This window comes from Chlamydotis macqueenii, chromosome 2, assembly GCF_036417535.1.
Source record: "Chlamydotis macqueenii isolate bChlMac1 chromosome 2, bChlMac1.mat, whole genome shotgun sequence".
In the NCBI taxonomy this organism is placed as follows: Eukaryota; Metazoa; Chordata; class Aves; order Otidiformes; family Otididae; genus Chlamydotis; species Chlamydotis macqueenii.
In genome coordinates, this window is record NC_141557.1 from 118,969,117 (window position 1) to 118,985,239 (window position 16,123).

At 39.4% G+C, this 16,123-nt stretch overlaps 1 protein-coding gene across 2 annotated transcripts in view; it reads left to right on the forward strand.

The window, feature by feature from the left end:
- The window catches only part of SPIDR (scaffold protein involved in DNA repair), a 204,640-nt gene that overhangs the window by 118,707 nt on the left and 69,810 nt on the right, over positions 1-16,123 (forward strand). For both annotated transcript variants that reach the window (XR_015257684.1, XM_086740788.1), the window contains exons 9-10: positions 12,571-12,781; positions 14,622-14,872. Coding sequence is in view for 1 of the 2 variants with exons in the window: in XM_086740788.1 (XP_086596914.1) it covers positions 12,571-12,781; positions 14,622-14,872 (462 nt within the window). In the remaining variant the exon portion in view is untranslated. The remainder of the gene's footprint in view (positions 1-12,570; positions 12,782-14,621; positions 14,873-16,123) is intronic.

Below are 16,123 nucleotides of genomic sequence, written 5' to 3' on the forward strand. Positions count from 1 at the left end.
CCCCGGATTAACCTGCCAGCCTTCAGCAAACTTTAGTTCAAGGACTTCCAAGGCCAGAGGTTGCATTTCTGCACTTGGCAACATTTCTTCTAAAATGCACTTAGGCAGGTTTTTATGGGAAGAACAGTAAGTTAGATTCACTTGAAAATGAGTGCTCCTGCAGTTGAATCAGGCTTTGAAATGAGATTCTCCAGTGCTGTTTGGTTCTGTATAGCTGGTTACCCAAACACTATCTGAACGATGAAGCTGTGTTTAAATAAGATTCTTTAAGAGATTTTCAGCCCACATGTACATGTAACCACAATGTAGAAAACAGATACGAATGTTTTGGCAGATACTTAGAGATGGTGGTGGTGTAGGAATTTAGAGGACAACAATGATAAAGAAGAAATGGAAAGACAAGTGATCTGGGGATAAGCCTCTCTAAAGAAAAAAATAATTTCCTTCATTTTCTCCCCAAATTTAGGACACTGGTGGTTTTTCTGTGTACTCAGTATCACATATGTAAGGCTGTGGAAGGCAAGTCTCCTGTGCATGCCATGCACCTTCCCAGCAGTTAGCCAGAGGGACTGCTAACAGCATTAGCCGAAGGCTGAGGGATCTGACCCTCTCCTCTGAGACGGCAGCGCTGTTCTCTGGCAGGCGTCCCAGGGGTGCTGGAAAGCAACACGGTCTGCACAATCTCTCTGCCTCTTGACCAGAGACAGTCAGGGTCATAGACGTGAATATTATCTTTGTGACGCTTTAAGCAAGCAAACAGATAATTTTTTTTTTTTTTAAAGGAATGTTGCATGCAGTCAGTTGAACGTAAAAATGCCGTATCAGATCTTTCAAGAGCTGTTCCCTTGAGGGGATGTTGCGCCAGCTTACCCGCCCCGCAGGGGCAAGGCAAGGAGGGGAAGGGGGCACACACGCATGTGCATATGTTTTTGTGTGTATGTGCACACACATGCTAGGGCCACAGAATGGCCTCTTTTCCCTTGATGAGTCCCTTGTGTCTTCCCTCTGATGTTGACTAAGCCAGAGAACTCCTCTTTTTTCCTGTATCGTAGTCCGGGAATCGTGCCCTGGACATTTTTTCAGCTGAGCACATTGACATACGGGAAGTCAGCCCAAAGGCTCCTCTTCGAACGGTATTTGTACTAGACAGTTTCGCACTTGTTTCAGGTATATTTCTTTTTTTTTTTTAAGCAACTCATAAAGAGGAAAATACAGAACATGAGTAGCTTTGCTTTAAAAACAGGTATATAAATATGTGTTAAAATACAATATCCTAAATATATCTGTTTGCACAACTTAAAGCAAGAGAAGACTCTGGGGAGAACTTATAGCGGCCTTCCAGTACCTAAAGGGGAGCTACAGGAAAGATGGGGAGAAACTCTTCAGTAGGGCCTGTTGTGATAGGCCAAGGGGAAATGGTTTTAAAATAGAGGGAGGTAGATTCAGATTAGATATTAGGAAAAAATTTTTTACAATGAGGGTGATGGAACATGGAACAGGTTGCCCAGAGAGGTGGTGGATGCCCCATCCCTGGAAACATTCAAGATCAGGCTGGACAGGGCTCTGAGCAACCTGATCTGGTTGGAGATGTCCCTGCTCCTTGCAGAGGCATTGGACTAGATGACCTTTGAAGGCCCCTTCCAACCCAAACTATTGTATGATTCTGAGAATGCACTAGTAGTATTGCATTTATATGTGTTTCTTCCACATCCTGTTTTGTGATGCAGTTGAGCAAGAGAATAATTTTCATTTAGGTGCATTTTGAATTGCGCATGAATACGAGTGTGAAGCTCTCTCCTCCCTTGCAGAGTGCCAGCCCCAAGAGGAGCAGTGCAGGAAGGGCCGAGCAGGGTGCCTGCGGGCCAGGGTGAGCTCCTTGGGAGGCTAAGAGAAGCCAGCCCCTCGGCCTAGCTCACAAGAAGAGGACACTCTTTTAAATAAAAAATAAAACAAATAAATAAGCGAGCAGGGGAAAAATGAAGAATTTCGGCTTAGGTAGGAATGAGTATCAGCTGGCTCAAATATATTTCTCTTGGAGTTAGAAGGTGGTTTCTTACTGGTAGTACTTCAGTTGTAGTGGGAGTAGTCAGGAGGACAGGCAGGTAGCTTTCCTGGACCCTGATAGTTTTGTCAAAGATTTTTTTTCTCCTGGTTTTGCCTGTGATAGCATGTGAGTCGACTCAAAAACAAGGGCCGGTTTAATCCTGTGTATGTAGTGTAAAGCCTGGCATATTGTACAGTGATACTGTATTTGCTGTTATTTTAGTGGAGGTACATAGAGAGTGAAAAGTACAGAAAAGAAAAACAAAACGGTGATACCTTTATAAGAAGTCATCAGCAGTCCTTCTTTAGGTTCCTACTTCTCAAGTTTTCGAATTTGGCTGCAAAATCCCTGCTTCTGAAACTTGTTATGCAGCTTCCAGGCCTGAGAATAGGGATGCCATCCTTTGTCAAACAATACAGGATATATTTAAGCCCCTGATTAGCTTACAGTTGTTTGCTTGGGAAATGTGTGTGTAGGGGAGTTGTTTCACCTGCTATTGTATAAACGTTTCTCTGTACTGGCTAATTTCGCTATTGTTCTTGGAATGTCATTCTCACTTTAAACTCCAAGGTTTCTTGCTTTGCCAGGGCCAGGATTTCCATGGTGGCACACCTTCTCCCTTCTGTCTCTCTCTGACTTTCTCCATAATCTGTATGTTTTCACAGGTGTTTTCCTACAACTTCAAACACTTTGTTTCTGCTCTTTTGGGCAGGGCAAGGCTGGGTGCAATACTGAGATACCCATACTCCAAAATGCTCCTTTTCCTGGGAAGTGCGTTGCTTCTGCAGAGCTTTTAAGCTGAAGTGGGGTGTCCAGGAACTGGCCCTTTACGCACAACCATATGTCACAATCTCACTGCTGCCAGGACTCTACCCAGTTTTTAAAGGTTATTGACGGCTCTCTGTTTTGATGGGTGTGTTTGTATCAGGCTTGTGGGAGTTTTGCTGTGTTTATGATAGTGCTTCAAGCAGTGAATCAGGTTGGAATTCTGTTTTCTTAGGTCCTCTAGGAAAATACAGATCTCATTCTTGTTCTGAAAAAGTTCATCTTAGGTTTTATTTCTGTAGTGATTTGTCTCGTATTTTCCCCCTTCTTTGAGCTTGGTTTATAATTAGTTTCAAGGAGCTGTATTTGTATGACTCTGCAACTCCAAGAATTGTAGTAGGTATAAACTTGGCTTATTGGGTTGGTAGATGTTGAAGTACTTTAAAAAAACATAGAAGCAGAGCTGTGTGTACTTTTTTTTTCAATAGTAAGAACTTCAGTCTTTCCACTATACCTCTGTAATTTTCTTCTATCTGAAGCAGAAAAAAAAATGTTTCCTTCTAGAAATAAATATTCTTTGAAATGGAAAAGTAAACCTAGAACATGCTGAAGCTGTGTAGCCTCTGAAGGCTAATGGGATCACAAAAAAAAAAAAGCAAGCCAGAGGTTCACCCATCTCACTGCATTACTGAGTCTGCTCTGCTGAGTCATCAGCCCTCTTACACGAGACCGAAAAATAAATTCTGGCCTGTGAGAATAGTGTGATACAGTATGAAAATTCTCACAGATGTGATCTGGTGGCTAATTGTCATTGCGAATATTCAGTGAAATAAAACAAACCAAAAGTTAAGCAATGATCTGGAGACCACCTGTATAAGATTTCAATATTAGAATGTTTTGCTTGTTCTGTACAACTATGTCTTTAAAGTAATACAGGAATATTAACATTGCTCTTGATTCAAAAAAGAAAAAAGAGAACGTTGAGCAGAATTTTGAGTTTAAATGTTATTTCTCAGAGGTTTTTTCCTCGTTTTGGCTGTGAGAGAGCAATGCCATAGAATCCATCTGTTGAGATTTAATGGAGAAGATACGTACTATTACATAGAATCAAAATGAAGCTCTGAAAGTAATTCTTATGAGTGATAACTTTAAAGTGCATACATTTTTGAGGGTTGTTTTCCACCCTGAAAAGAAGAAAGGTATTTTGTTTATCACAGAAGAGCAGTGTTTCCATGGCAGGCTGAAAGTTTCATTCAAGCTGTGTCTACACCAGGATGTTTCAGTTAAAAAGTTCCCACTCAGGCCACTAGCACTGCTGCCTTTTCACTGATGACTGTGATGGGTGGATTACTGTAGGCAGGACTTTGCCTAAAATAGATTTCTGTTCTACATAACTTAATTCATGTCACCTTTACCTTTGTTACACATTTATCAATGTAGCAGCAAATAGAGTGAAAAGATTTGTTTTTCTCCGCTCAGTAAAGCTGAAATGGACCACAGTGCAGGTAAACTTGCTCTAAAACCTGCCCAAGGACCTCTGGAGCTCTGGATGGCAGCAGCTCTGTGCCAGGGGTCCAGCCGCTCCCCTTTGTCTGGCACTGTTCGTTAAGACCTCCAGGATGTTTCCCAGCTTCTTGCTGGAGCAGTTTGACCAGCTTGGAGGAAGTCTTCTGCTTTGCTGTTGCTCTCTGTGGCACTGAGCAAGCTCTCGGTACCCTTTGTGATCCCCTTTGTTTTAGCAGAGAACCCAGAACTACTGCTGCTTTCGGCTGCTCTTCCTGTACTGACATGCTGATAGCACTGGATTTGTCTGTGTAAGAAGTGACTTCACCAGGCCAGACCAGGATTTTGTCTTGCTCCATGTCCTGGCCAAGAAACAATAAGAAATCCCTGGAGATGAGTACCAGAAAAAGATGAGCAGTAGAAGAACAAGTCTGATTGGAGTTGTTTTGTGGATGTGTTGTGTTTTTTTTTTTAATATTAGGTTTAATAATCAAATATGTAAATAAAATCAAGTATATGCATATATTGAGCTGTCTTTCTGAACACTAGAGTTTGCTCAGGGGTAGGTATTTGTTCTTGCTACTGTGCCAAACCTCTATGGGAGAAGAGGCTAGCTTTCTTAATAATCTCAACAAAAAGTTGAACAAGGTATTTTAAGATGGAATTTATTTGTTAAAGTTTCTCTGATAAATCTCTAAACTTGAACCAACCAACCAAGTACCCTGACTCTCCATACCTTGGTTAGAAATTCTGAGCTCAAGTTCTTTGCTCTAACACATGGTCCTCAGCTGCTTGAGTGGATATTGCAGAGCTATTCAGGCCCGAGAAGCAGCTTCTGATACCTCAGGAGTGGTGATGCTGTGTAATCGTGGCAGAGTGGCCACACTCCTTACCTTTCCACCATAGGCAGAGTAGTTTCTGGTGTAACCTGTTACCTCAAATCTCTGTTGTGGCATTGTGCCTGGGAAGGGAATAAAGAATTGGACACCTTCTGTACAACAGAAAACTATGCAGGTTTCCTTCCTCTTCAATGGCAAACTGTGGTCCTCACAGTCCTATGGGCAGGGGAACATGTTCATCCTCCTATAGAGTGCTCTAGACTGGAGCTGGAGGAAGATTTGACCTCTCTCACTAGGAAATTGTAGGTAAATGCAAAGTGCATGTATAAAATTATGGACTCTGGATTGTTACTGTCCAGGAATGTGGTTTTAGTGTTCTGATAACTTCATTAATGTGTCAGCTTAATTTTCATCTAGTGATCAGAAAAACATATAGAACAGTAAGACTTACTAGAAATTGAATTGGAAACATCATGATGTCACTGTAGAAATTCATGGTGCATTTTTAGGTTGGAATTTCATACCCCCAAATAAAAAAATACATAGCAGAAGTGGAAAAATATCAGAGAAGAGTGACAAGGAGGGGTATGGAGCAGCTTCCCCTTGAGAAACGACTGAGATGACTAGGGCTCTTCACCTTGAATAACCGGTGGCTGGGAGAGGATGTGATAGAGGTTTGTGTTAGGAAGTGCATCAAGAAGGATGATTATTCACTGCCTCTTAAAAGCAAGAAGTGGGGGGCAGTAATGTAACCACTCGGTGACAGATCAAAACAAATAAAAGGAAGTGGTTTCTCACATGCATGTAATTAAACTGTAGAGCACTGGATGTTGCAGGATGTTCTGGATGCTGTAGATCTACAAATGGTGAAAAAGCAGGCATATAAGTTCCTGGAAGAAAAATCTACCAAGGACTGTTAACTACAAAGATACTACTTCTGCCTTAGGGAGTCCCTAAGCTGAAAGTTTTCAGAAGTTATTAGAGAGTGTTCTGGAGAACTTTCACTAGATGCTTGCTTTTATTTTCATAGTCTTCCACAAACATCTACTGTTTGCTGCCGTAAACTAGAGGATGAGGTAGATGAGACTCTGTTCTCGCACCAGTACGAGTGTTGTCTCTAACATTCACCACAAGTTTTAATATGATGTCAGTCTGCAGTTTGCTAGCTTCCCTTTTCTCGCCTTTCAGAATCTCTCCATGACATATCCCTGGACTTTCTGGTGGCTCCAGCCATCCTCCCCCAGCCACCTCAAACCCTACGTGCAGTTTAGCACTGGGAACAGAGAGAAGTTGTCGTCTGAGTAATGAGCTCGTGGCTAGTCAGACACAAGTTGATATATGGGGTAAACACACAGATTGGAATTCTTTCATAACATCTTGATTATGAAAAGATAACCACTATATTTATATCTCCACAGTTACTAGTAACGCCCTCAATCTATATGTAGGAGAGTGGTTTTGTTTTGTTTTTAAAGCAACTCTTGTTTAAAGCTTTATTACATGCAAGTTTTGTACCAGAACTTTAAATCTTTTTAAAAGTGCTTTGTGCCCGACTGACACACTAGGTAGTAAAAAAGTCTCAGCATCACAGAGTAATTTTCAGCCAATTCTCTCAAAAGCATTTGCCCAATGAGTTCAAGAGATAGTTTCCATGCCAGTTTGTACATAAGTGCAGCCTATGAGTGGAATTTTAAGTTTGGTGGTGCCAAAGGTTAAGCTTTGATAAATTGTGGTCCAGAATGCTAGAAATTTCAGGTGCTTTCTTCATAGGTGAAGCAAGTGGCTGGAGAGCTCTGAGAAACTTGCCTACTTTTCCAGTGTGGGTAAAGCCTGATATTACAGTAATTTCCTGGAGGTGGATGAGATTTGCTTTTGATATCCATCTGTGCTTTCGTACAGCAGAAGACCTGTGCATCTCTTGAGTTAGCACACGGTGCACCTCCCTGCAGAGGTGAGAGCACTGGGTGTGTGATATAATAAACCACAAGCTTTTTATAGCAGAGCTCTTCTTAAACGTGAAAATTTCCATACCACTTTTTTCATGCTGCAGGGTGTCACATTTCAAAGGGCAATATTATGGCATGCCAGTGCTTAGTTTATATGATTACTTTGAAATTAGTAAAATGATGTAGTGATAAAAATGTTGGCTTTCTATACCATAATTTCTTCCTGGAGAGATTTCTTAGGTTTACAAGTAATTTTGCTGAGAAGTACAATATTATTTTGCAGAAAGAATGTATGGTGCAATAGAGAAGATTCTTTTTTTCATTATGTGTGTTGTTTTACTAATTTCCTTAGAGTTTGCTTTTTACTTAAGGTTGAGTGACAAATGGATACAGATTGGGTTATAACAATATATACATTTAATAGCTATGTATTCTTTTCTTTGTGTGTTCTACTCATGGAATGAGTCCTCAGACAATTTTTTTTTTCCAATAGGGGAACAAAACAGATATCTAGCTATACACAAATAAAATGCATCATACTCTAAAAGCACACATTTTAGACATAACTTGAGTAGCTTTTTATTGTTACATCTTCTGCAGAGCTGCTGTTCTGAGGTGCTGAAGCTGCATTTCTTTGGAAACCTAACACAGCTGAGAATTGTATATTTGACATATATGACTCTGGAAATTGGTCTAGACAGTTAATACTATTTCTTCATGGAGAAAAGAGTACAATCGGCCTTGAAAACTTGTCCCACAATAATCTGTTGCTTTGAAGAAGAGAATTTAAAAGGAAGAGACCAACTGATTTTTTTTTTCTGTCTTTGAGGTTGGGACATGGGAAGAAATATTGCGTTATGAAAGTGTGAGCTTGCAAACACAGTATTCATACAGATCATTCAAGCAATGGTAAATGATGCTGAAGGAGGCTTACATGTGAGTGGTGAGATTACTCACTCATGGACCAAAATTCTCTGTTTGGGACGTCTCTAGGCATGGCAGAAGGCAGATCTGTTCCAAATGTTTTGATTTAGGATACATATTGGGAAGATGGTTATCGTTCTTGGGTGGTACCCGGCCAGAGATCTGTCTAGACATCTTGGGGATGATTCCTTGTGCTTCTGGGCAGCAGCGTAAGGCTCTGGCATGCTCTTATCCTGCGCGTACTACTGCTGTTCCACTTGGTGGGTGTTAAACCTTCTTTACACAGAAATCATTGTTCTGAGACTTGAAATTAGCCTGTTTCATAATTGCAGTGCATGTTGTAGGTTGTTGAAATGGTAAGAGTGTCCAGTTAATGCAATGTATTCTTCAAAAAATGCTCTGGGCATTCTACACTTTGTAAAACAAAAGGAAAAAAAAGCCCAATAAAATACCTAAGGAGAGCAAACCAAAAAATATTTTCTCTAATTTAAAGTGATCCAGAGTCATCTCGAGTTCATGAACCAGCACTACCATTTGATGTCAGCAGAAATGAGCGGATGCATGTGGTTTGTGAGCTAGCTGCTACCATAGAGCCACAACTTCTCGCTGGCTGAGCCTGTGGATGGGCTGTGCAGGGCAGACCACAGTGCAAACCTGCTGACTGTTCGGCAGCATAATTAAGACCCTGCCTCAGGTTGAAACTTCAGCTCCCTTATACCGTGCTGTGCTGTAAGTTTCTACTGTTTCCTATCTCGAATGGTGATAGACCACGATTAACGGAGAAGTAGGTAAGGACATCTCCTGCGTCTACTCTGCCCAATAGCCATTTCATCAGAGGAGGGAAGAAGAGAAAAAGCAAGCTACGTCCTGTGAGAGACAAGCAAGCTGCTCCTGGGGAAAAAAAAAAAAAGAACATTATTGCCTCATGTTCCTTTAGCATGTGACCAGTTACGGCAATTGCTGATTGTCTACATACCAGGAAAAAAAAATGCTCTGTAGTATAAAAAGTTCACAGTCTCTACTTCAGGTCATTACAAATGACCTTTCCTCTAAAGGCAGTTATTAAGGAAGTCGACTACTAATCCAACATTTAAATATACTTTGCTGAGCAAGAAGAAAATCAGAGTACAAGAGAGGGGTGGGGTTTTTAAGCCTGTAGTGAACTTTATTTTCTTTCTGTCATCTCTGTGTGATTTGCTAAATGAAATGATGTCTCTTTCTCATTATTTGAAAATAAGCTTTTAAATAGTTTATTTTAAAAGCAGATAAAAGAGAACTTTAAGAGAGGTCACAGAAGACCTGAGATGCCCATTTAACACCTTATCTATTCAGAGGATCCTACAGAGTGTACTTGAAAACACTTAAAGCCATCTTTAAATCTCAGTATTTTTATGGGATTCTTCCTCCTTTCAATGCGATGAATAACTGTACTTGCCTGCTTGGTGGCAAGCAAGTGTGGAAGCAGGGCTACTTCTGTCTGTAGAGAACTTGCAGCTGAGATAGATATAGAAGGTTGAGCAGATCAGTTATGGTGTCTCAGGCACAAGGGCAACACGTGCAGCTCAGGACCACAGTAATTGTTTGAGGGTGTGATTTTATTTTTCCCCCAACTGTTCCAGTTTGATAGGCTTCCTTTCCCTAGTCTGTATCTTTCGAGCAGACAAAAAGAATTAAGAGGAAGGATGTGGGGGGGGGGGGGGTGTATGTTTCTAACCTGGTTGGCTTTGTTGGAAAGAGCAGTTTGTATGAGCAGTGCACAATGGCAATGCAGAGCTTTCTGCCATTATAATGATCACAATTCCCATCCCACAGAGTTTTAGATGAGCAATACTAGAATCCTATTTGTCATATTGAAGAATATATATATTATTTGTGAATAATATCATATTTGTATTTGATAATATATATGGAATATACATTATTCGGTATATAATATATAATTACATGTATATATAAAAATAAAGTATTCCCATTTAGCTGTCCACATGTGCATAAAATAGTGAGCTCATTACAAACTTTTTCCTTATTTCTTCATTTTGATTGGTTATTATTGCTATTTATGGCTGATCCTTTTTCATTTACAATGGGAGGAATCAGTCCATTGAGAAACAGGGAAGGTTTAAGTAGAGTGCTGTGATTATTCTTCTGACCTAGCTGAAGAGTTACTGCTAAGTATATGGACACCTGTGCAGGTCTAAAACAAATTATTCCTAAGGAAGAATGTTTTTAGTGGACTAATATTGCAAGTAAGAAACAGAAGGTCTCTCCTGAAAGTGTATATATGTCACTCTTTTCTTTGTGGAAATGCTGTGCATGTGGAAATGCATCACTCGTGTGAAGTTATGATGAAAACTGAGCTGAGAAAGCTCGTGGTGGTTATAAAAGTACTCGAGGCATGGAATGCATAGGCATAGCAAAACCATGATACACGTAATGTGGGTATCAGTAAAACCTACCTGCCTTTATAAAAAAAAAAAAAAACAAGAAGCTGATCACATATCTGCACAGGAAAATAAAAATAAAACCATAAACCTCAGAGTTCCTGCAAATGATTTGCTACTAACGTCAGTATTTTTTTTAGAGAACGAGATGATTTAGATCAAGCAAACATTCTTCTGACATTAGTGACGTAACAGTCTCGTGTTCATAGAGATTTCCTGTTTACTTTGGGTCTGAACACAGACCTCTCAAGAAAGTAGGTGCTAAAGTTTTCATTCCACATCTGCATATAAAGACAGCCGAAACTGTTTTGAGATCAGTAGCAAACTTTATATAAAGAGAGCAGTGACAGTTTAAAAGTCTCATAAGATGAGAGGTGCCTTGGTTTGCTGACCAAGCTAATTCCTCAGTTTTAATCCTGTAATGGAGAAAATTACCAGACACTGTCGATTTGGCAGCCTTGTGAGCTACTGACATGCTCTTCTTAGCTGGGAACTTGGTTAGCAAATTCACCTGGAGTCAAAGGACTGAGTGTCCCTCAGGGATGAACTGCTGCTCTCTTAGATCTGAAGAGCTCACGGAGGGCAGTAAGGCATTGTGGTGAAGTTCAGTGCTTAGATTTTTGCTGTAACGTTTCACAAATTTTCTACTTCAAATCAACTTCCGTGAGTGTTCACAGATAGCAGCAATACAGCTATTTTACAATTTGTGTGTATGATTCATAGTTCTAAGTTACAAGCTGAGTTTTAAATGTAAACTTTTTTCTAAAAGGCAGAGATCATTTTCCTGTTGCATTATTTTCCTAATTATAAAAAAACCTGTGTATTATGTTTAATAATTTGCTGCAACTCTTCCTATATTTTTTAAAAGATGTATGCATTAATTTCCATTTAGCTGTACACTCCGTAGAAAATGAAGGAGTCTGTTATAAAACAGACATGGTCAAGATCTTGTATGGACCAACATCAGGAATAAGTATTATGGACTGAGATCAGAATAAGTCTTTTTGAGTGAGGTTTGTTTTGGTTTGTTTTGTTTTTTTAACTTTATATGGTTGCATTTTGACAAATTATGTCATAGATGTGAAAACTTGCTTCATCTCCATAATATGACTGTTGAGCAGTCTGGAGACTGAAGTCCTGAAGTTGCTTCTGAACTCAGGTCGGCTCAGCTTTGCTGCCAAGGCAGGAGGCCTTGTTTTACTCCCAAGCGATACAAATCTAAGAGCAGAAAAACACAGCCTGCAATAAAGTCACTGAGTGAATTTTGCTTCTGTTTTGATGGTCTCTAGAAAATGAGATTACTGATTGTTTTTGTTAGCTGACTTCATTAGACTTGTATCCTGTGAGTGTAAAAAGCATATTTCTAAATGTATGTTTGTGATACTAGCATATTAAAAAACCCCAACATTGAGACATGCTTTGGCATTAAATTATTGTTTGCTTAGAGATTCTGCAACCATTCCTTTAATCTAGTAGGTGACAAATGTGAAGCTGCTTGGGAATTTACATTGGCACTAGAAACCAAAACTGGGTCTTGGAGAGCACATTTATGACAGCAGCAAGCATACAGCCACAGTAATATACAGCATATTGTGGGAAACACATAAAATTTTGCTTTTAGAAAATGAGAAGAGAAGGAGGGAAGGAACAGCTTGCTGCTGGCTGCAGTGAGAATGAATTTGAGCTGGTAGGAAGCGCTCACCAGAGAGGGATGTCCTGGTCCAGGCTGGAACTGGCAGAGCCAGTGCTCTGAATTAACACAGAGCAGGATTAATAATCTTTTGTTCATGGCTTTTGCCTCAGTAACTGTATGCAGGGGTTCCTGGTGCTCTTGTTTCTGCACTGACAATGCAGAGACACCAAGTAGCATTTGTGTGAAGCCAGATGTGGTTCACGGGGCTCGTCAGCTCAGCCGGCTTCCAGGTTTAAGTTGTCCTTGGATGCATTGGAGCTCCACTCACTCACACACCTTTGAGTGTTTTAGTGGTAGCTATAATAAAAAGGGGAGAGAAGTACAACACAACATATATTTTAAAATAATGTGTATTAGTACTTTAACTTGTAATGGATTTGATGCCACATAGAATCACATAAATTATTTTTTCCAGGCAAAAACTGCTTCTCAAAAATGCAGATGTTCCTGTTATCATGAACACATATTTTAGTCAGAAGGTGCTACCTAGTGAACATTCAGAAACAAGAGAGAAGACGTATGGTCTTACGAAGATGCTTATTAGGAAGAATATCATATCTTTGGCACAGACATTCAGACTAGATGACCGTGACAATGAGTTACACCAGGAATCTTCAGCTAACCAGGTAAGATCAATTTGATTCACAACTTAGCACTTGGTAAGAAGTTGGTGAGCAGATGTTTGGAAATCATAACAAAACAAAAAATTCTAAATTACTGACCTATTCAGTTTCCCCTTTCGTTTAGCCAAGGCTGAATAATATGCAGTGTTTAGTTTAATAATATTTTCTTAGCGGAGGCTTTTGGCCCATCCAAATGCTGAACTGCTGTGAGGTTATTTTGCTGAAGTCTCACTACTGTGCTAACTAGTAATTCTAGCTTGGTTTTTCATTGATTTTTCTCTTATTCTTTATAACTGAGTAGCTAAGCTTTATTTGAACTAAAATCTGTTTTCTGCTAACTCACTCAACATATTATTTTACATAAACATTCCCTTTTCCCACTCCTCAACTCATTTCCTAATCAATCCTATCCATTCTTTAAAGCATCCATTGGTAACACTACCCCCCCTTTCCCACCCCTTCAATTTGTTTTCTTTCCTGTTTTGACTGTGTTTATATTAAAATGACTACTGACTGTGCGTATCTCTAGCTGTGATTGTACAAGGGATCTGGTTTTCTCGTAGTCTGTGCCAGCACCTTCTGAAAGTAAGGGTCTTGTAAAGGCTTTATATTAGCCAGCCGAAATCCTTCTGAATACTATTTGAGAATTTTGGCCCTACGAGTTCGATGAACAATGCTGAGTGTCAACATTTTGTATTTGCTTTATGTATAATTCCCATTATAGGCCTGGGAATAAAAAAGTTACATAAATCAAATCCTAATCTCCTTTCTTGCTTCAGCTCTACTTTATAAAAAGCTTCTGCTGGGGTGTTTGAAAACCAGAACAATTTACTTGTTCCCCTCATGGTTCCTAACAAACAAAACCACTTCATTTAAAACTCAGTAGACAAGTTTTATTGCAACTGCTTTCTTGACAAAGGGTAGTGATGGACCACAACTTTCTTTTAAATACTGCAAATTCTCCTTCTTTGCTGGTGGAAAATACTTACGGCACAGTCTGTAATAGTCTGAAAACCTTTCTTGGCACCCAGCTTTTTATAAAAACAGGTTTCATTGTGAAAGTAGAAAATTGACTCATGCTAGGAAGAAGCCTATATGTATAGAACATCTTAGTCTATACTTGCGTACAATTTTTACTAAAAGAGATTTATTTTAAAATTAAAATTAATGAAATTTAGATTAAGGCAAAATGTAGCATAATTTTATTCATAATATTTATTTGGGAAATTTGGAAGATTTTATTTATAAAATACATTTTGGAATTAGTGAAAGAATAAGATAAGGTTTTTACTTATAAAGTTTTATGCTTTTAATTAATCATCTAATTCTTTTACATTGAAACATTTTACATTGAAATGTGTAAGTCTCAGGACTAACTTACTATTCTATAACACTAGACACCTATTCATTTTCAACTTAATCTGAAAGTCTGGAAGCATTCAAGATGGATTTTACTCCTTTTTTAGGAGAGGAAGGAAAAGAGGAAGGAAAGAACATCAAATAAGTAAAAATGAAATTAAATTCAAGGGGAAGAAACATAAATAATAATATCAATACTGTTTTCCTGCTGATGTCATCCTCATCTCTCATGGACTGAGTTGGCTTAGTCCGGAGCACCACTTAAATGCAGGAGAGCACCGTGTGCTCACCTCTGTTAAGTATTCATTAAAAATCCACGATTAATACTGGCCATTAGTCTGTAAGTTAGTTTAGGTGCAGAAAGTATTTTGAAACTGATTTTGCACTTCTTGCAGTGATTTTTCGTGAGGAAGTTTTACTCTTTAGCACTACATTGTTTCAAAGTCCCATTAAATGCTTCTATTAATGGGTTTTCCTTCACCAGGTTGCTTGTGCTCCACAAATCCGTAACAGCTATGATTTGAAACAGCATCCCTTAGCACAAAGTGCGGTTAATGATTCTCTGCTTGAAATGGTGGAAAGCCAGGGAGCAGCAGGATGGAGAGAAGTGCAGGTACGAGTTGTTATCCAAAGAGTGTACTGTTTGCCTACAAGAGAAGGTTACAGAAGCCACGTTCAAGGAAACAAGCCTCTTTGTGCAACACCCATCATAAATTCAGATCCACCAAATGTTAGGTGAGTAATAAGATGCATGGGAATTTTTCTGTTGAGGCTGTGATGTGTGAGAAACCAAAGAGGAGGAAGTTTGGAAATGTCATTCTTAGTCGTCAGCTTACAGGGAATAAGCACGCTCAGCAAAGTGCGGGGCTCTTGATGGAAGTGGTGGTGATTTTTAATAGGTACAGTGTGACACAGAAGTAGTCCTGCCCAGAGAAGGGAAGGATCTGTCTATAGTTCATGTCATCAACAGATGACACGAAGATTGAAAACAAATGGGAAGTTAATTTAAAGCCAGTGATGCTCATTTACATTTTATGCTATTCCTTGAGTTTCACAGAATAACTGTTACTTTCCATTTACCTATTTCAGTCTCCAGTATGTTCTGCTTATAAGTTATGCTCATAGAGTGGTCTTTTGAAAGAAAAGAGAAATACATAGAGAGGTGGAGAAATGAAAGGCTTTTCTAAAATGGGGATTTTGCACCGATCGTTAGAGAAACATAGGTGTACACATGGTAACTTCCATTGTGAAACCATTGGAAAAAGTTCTTCTTAGCTTCTGGACACAACAATTCAGCTCCTCTACAGTAAAAAGTGATCCAGTGTCAAAACATTAACACCAATGCCGAAATCTTAATATGCAAAACCCATGGACCATACAGCTTTAGACTGGTGGCTTTAGCCTCTTCAGTTTTAGTCTTTGCGTCCTAACACTGGTCTGTTTTTAGTGTAGGGAAAGTGTTCCCTACACCGAGATCACTGAGATCACTGTGTGTATTACTGAATTTCCTTCGTTTGGTTTTGCAGTAACTTTTGGCTCACGCTGGCTTAAAATTTTAAAAGGTAAGATACGTTTGATCTTGTTTTCACTCAGGAAGCTTATAAAAATGAGTTACAGTGACAGAGCTTACATAAAGCTTCTAAGTTCAGCTTTTCAGGACATTAGGAGATCTATCTTCCTGCAGAATTTAGGACCTGAATGGAAACATGCAATTAGTTCAGAAGGTCCCATTAAGAACTCTCTAGATGTAATTTGCAATAGGCTTTGAAGGGATTCTTCAAAGGTTTGAAGAACTTGAATTCCTCTAAGCCACCCTGCTGGTGGTAGTAGTGTGCTCACAGGTCCTTCCAGAGCTTTTGAAATACTGGAATTCTCCCAATTCTTGCTACCTTGTAAGCCACTGGATAATTTACAGCACTCATTGATCAATTCCTCCAGGAGGAATTTAGGAAGATTGTTCTTTCCTAAAATGCAAGCTCGGTCATC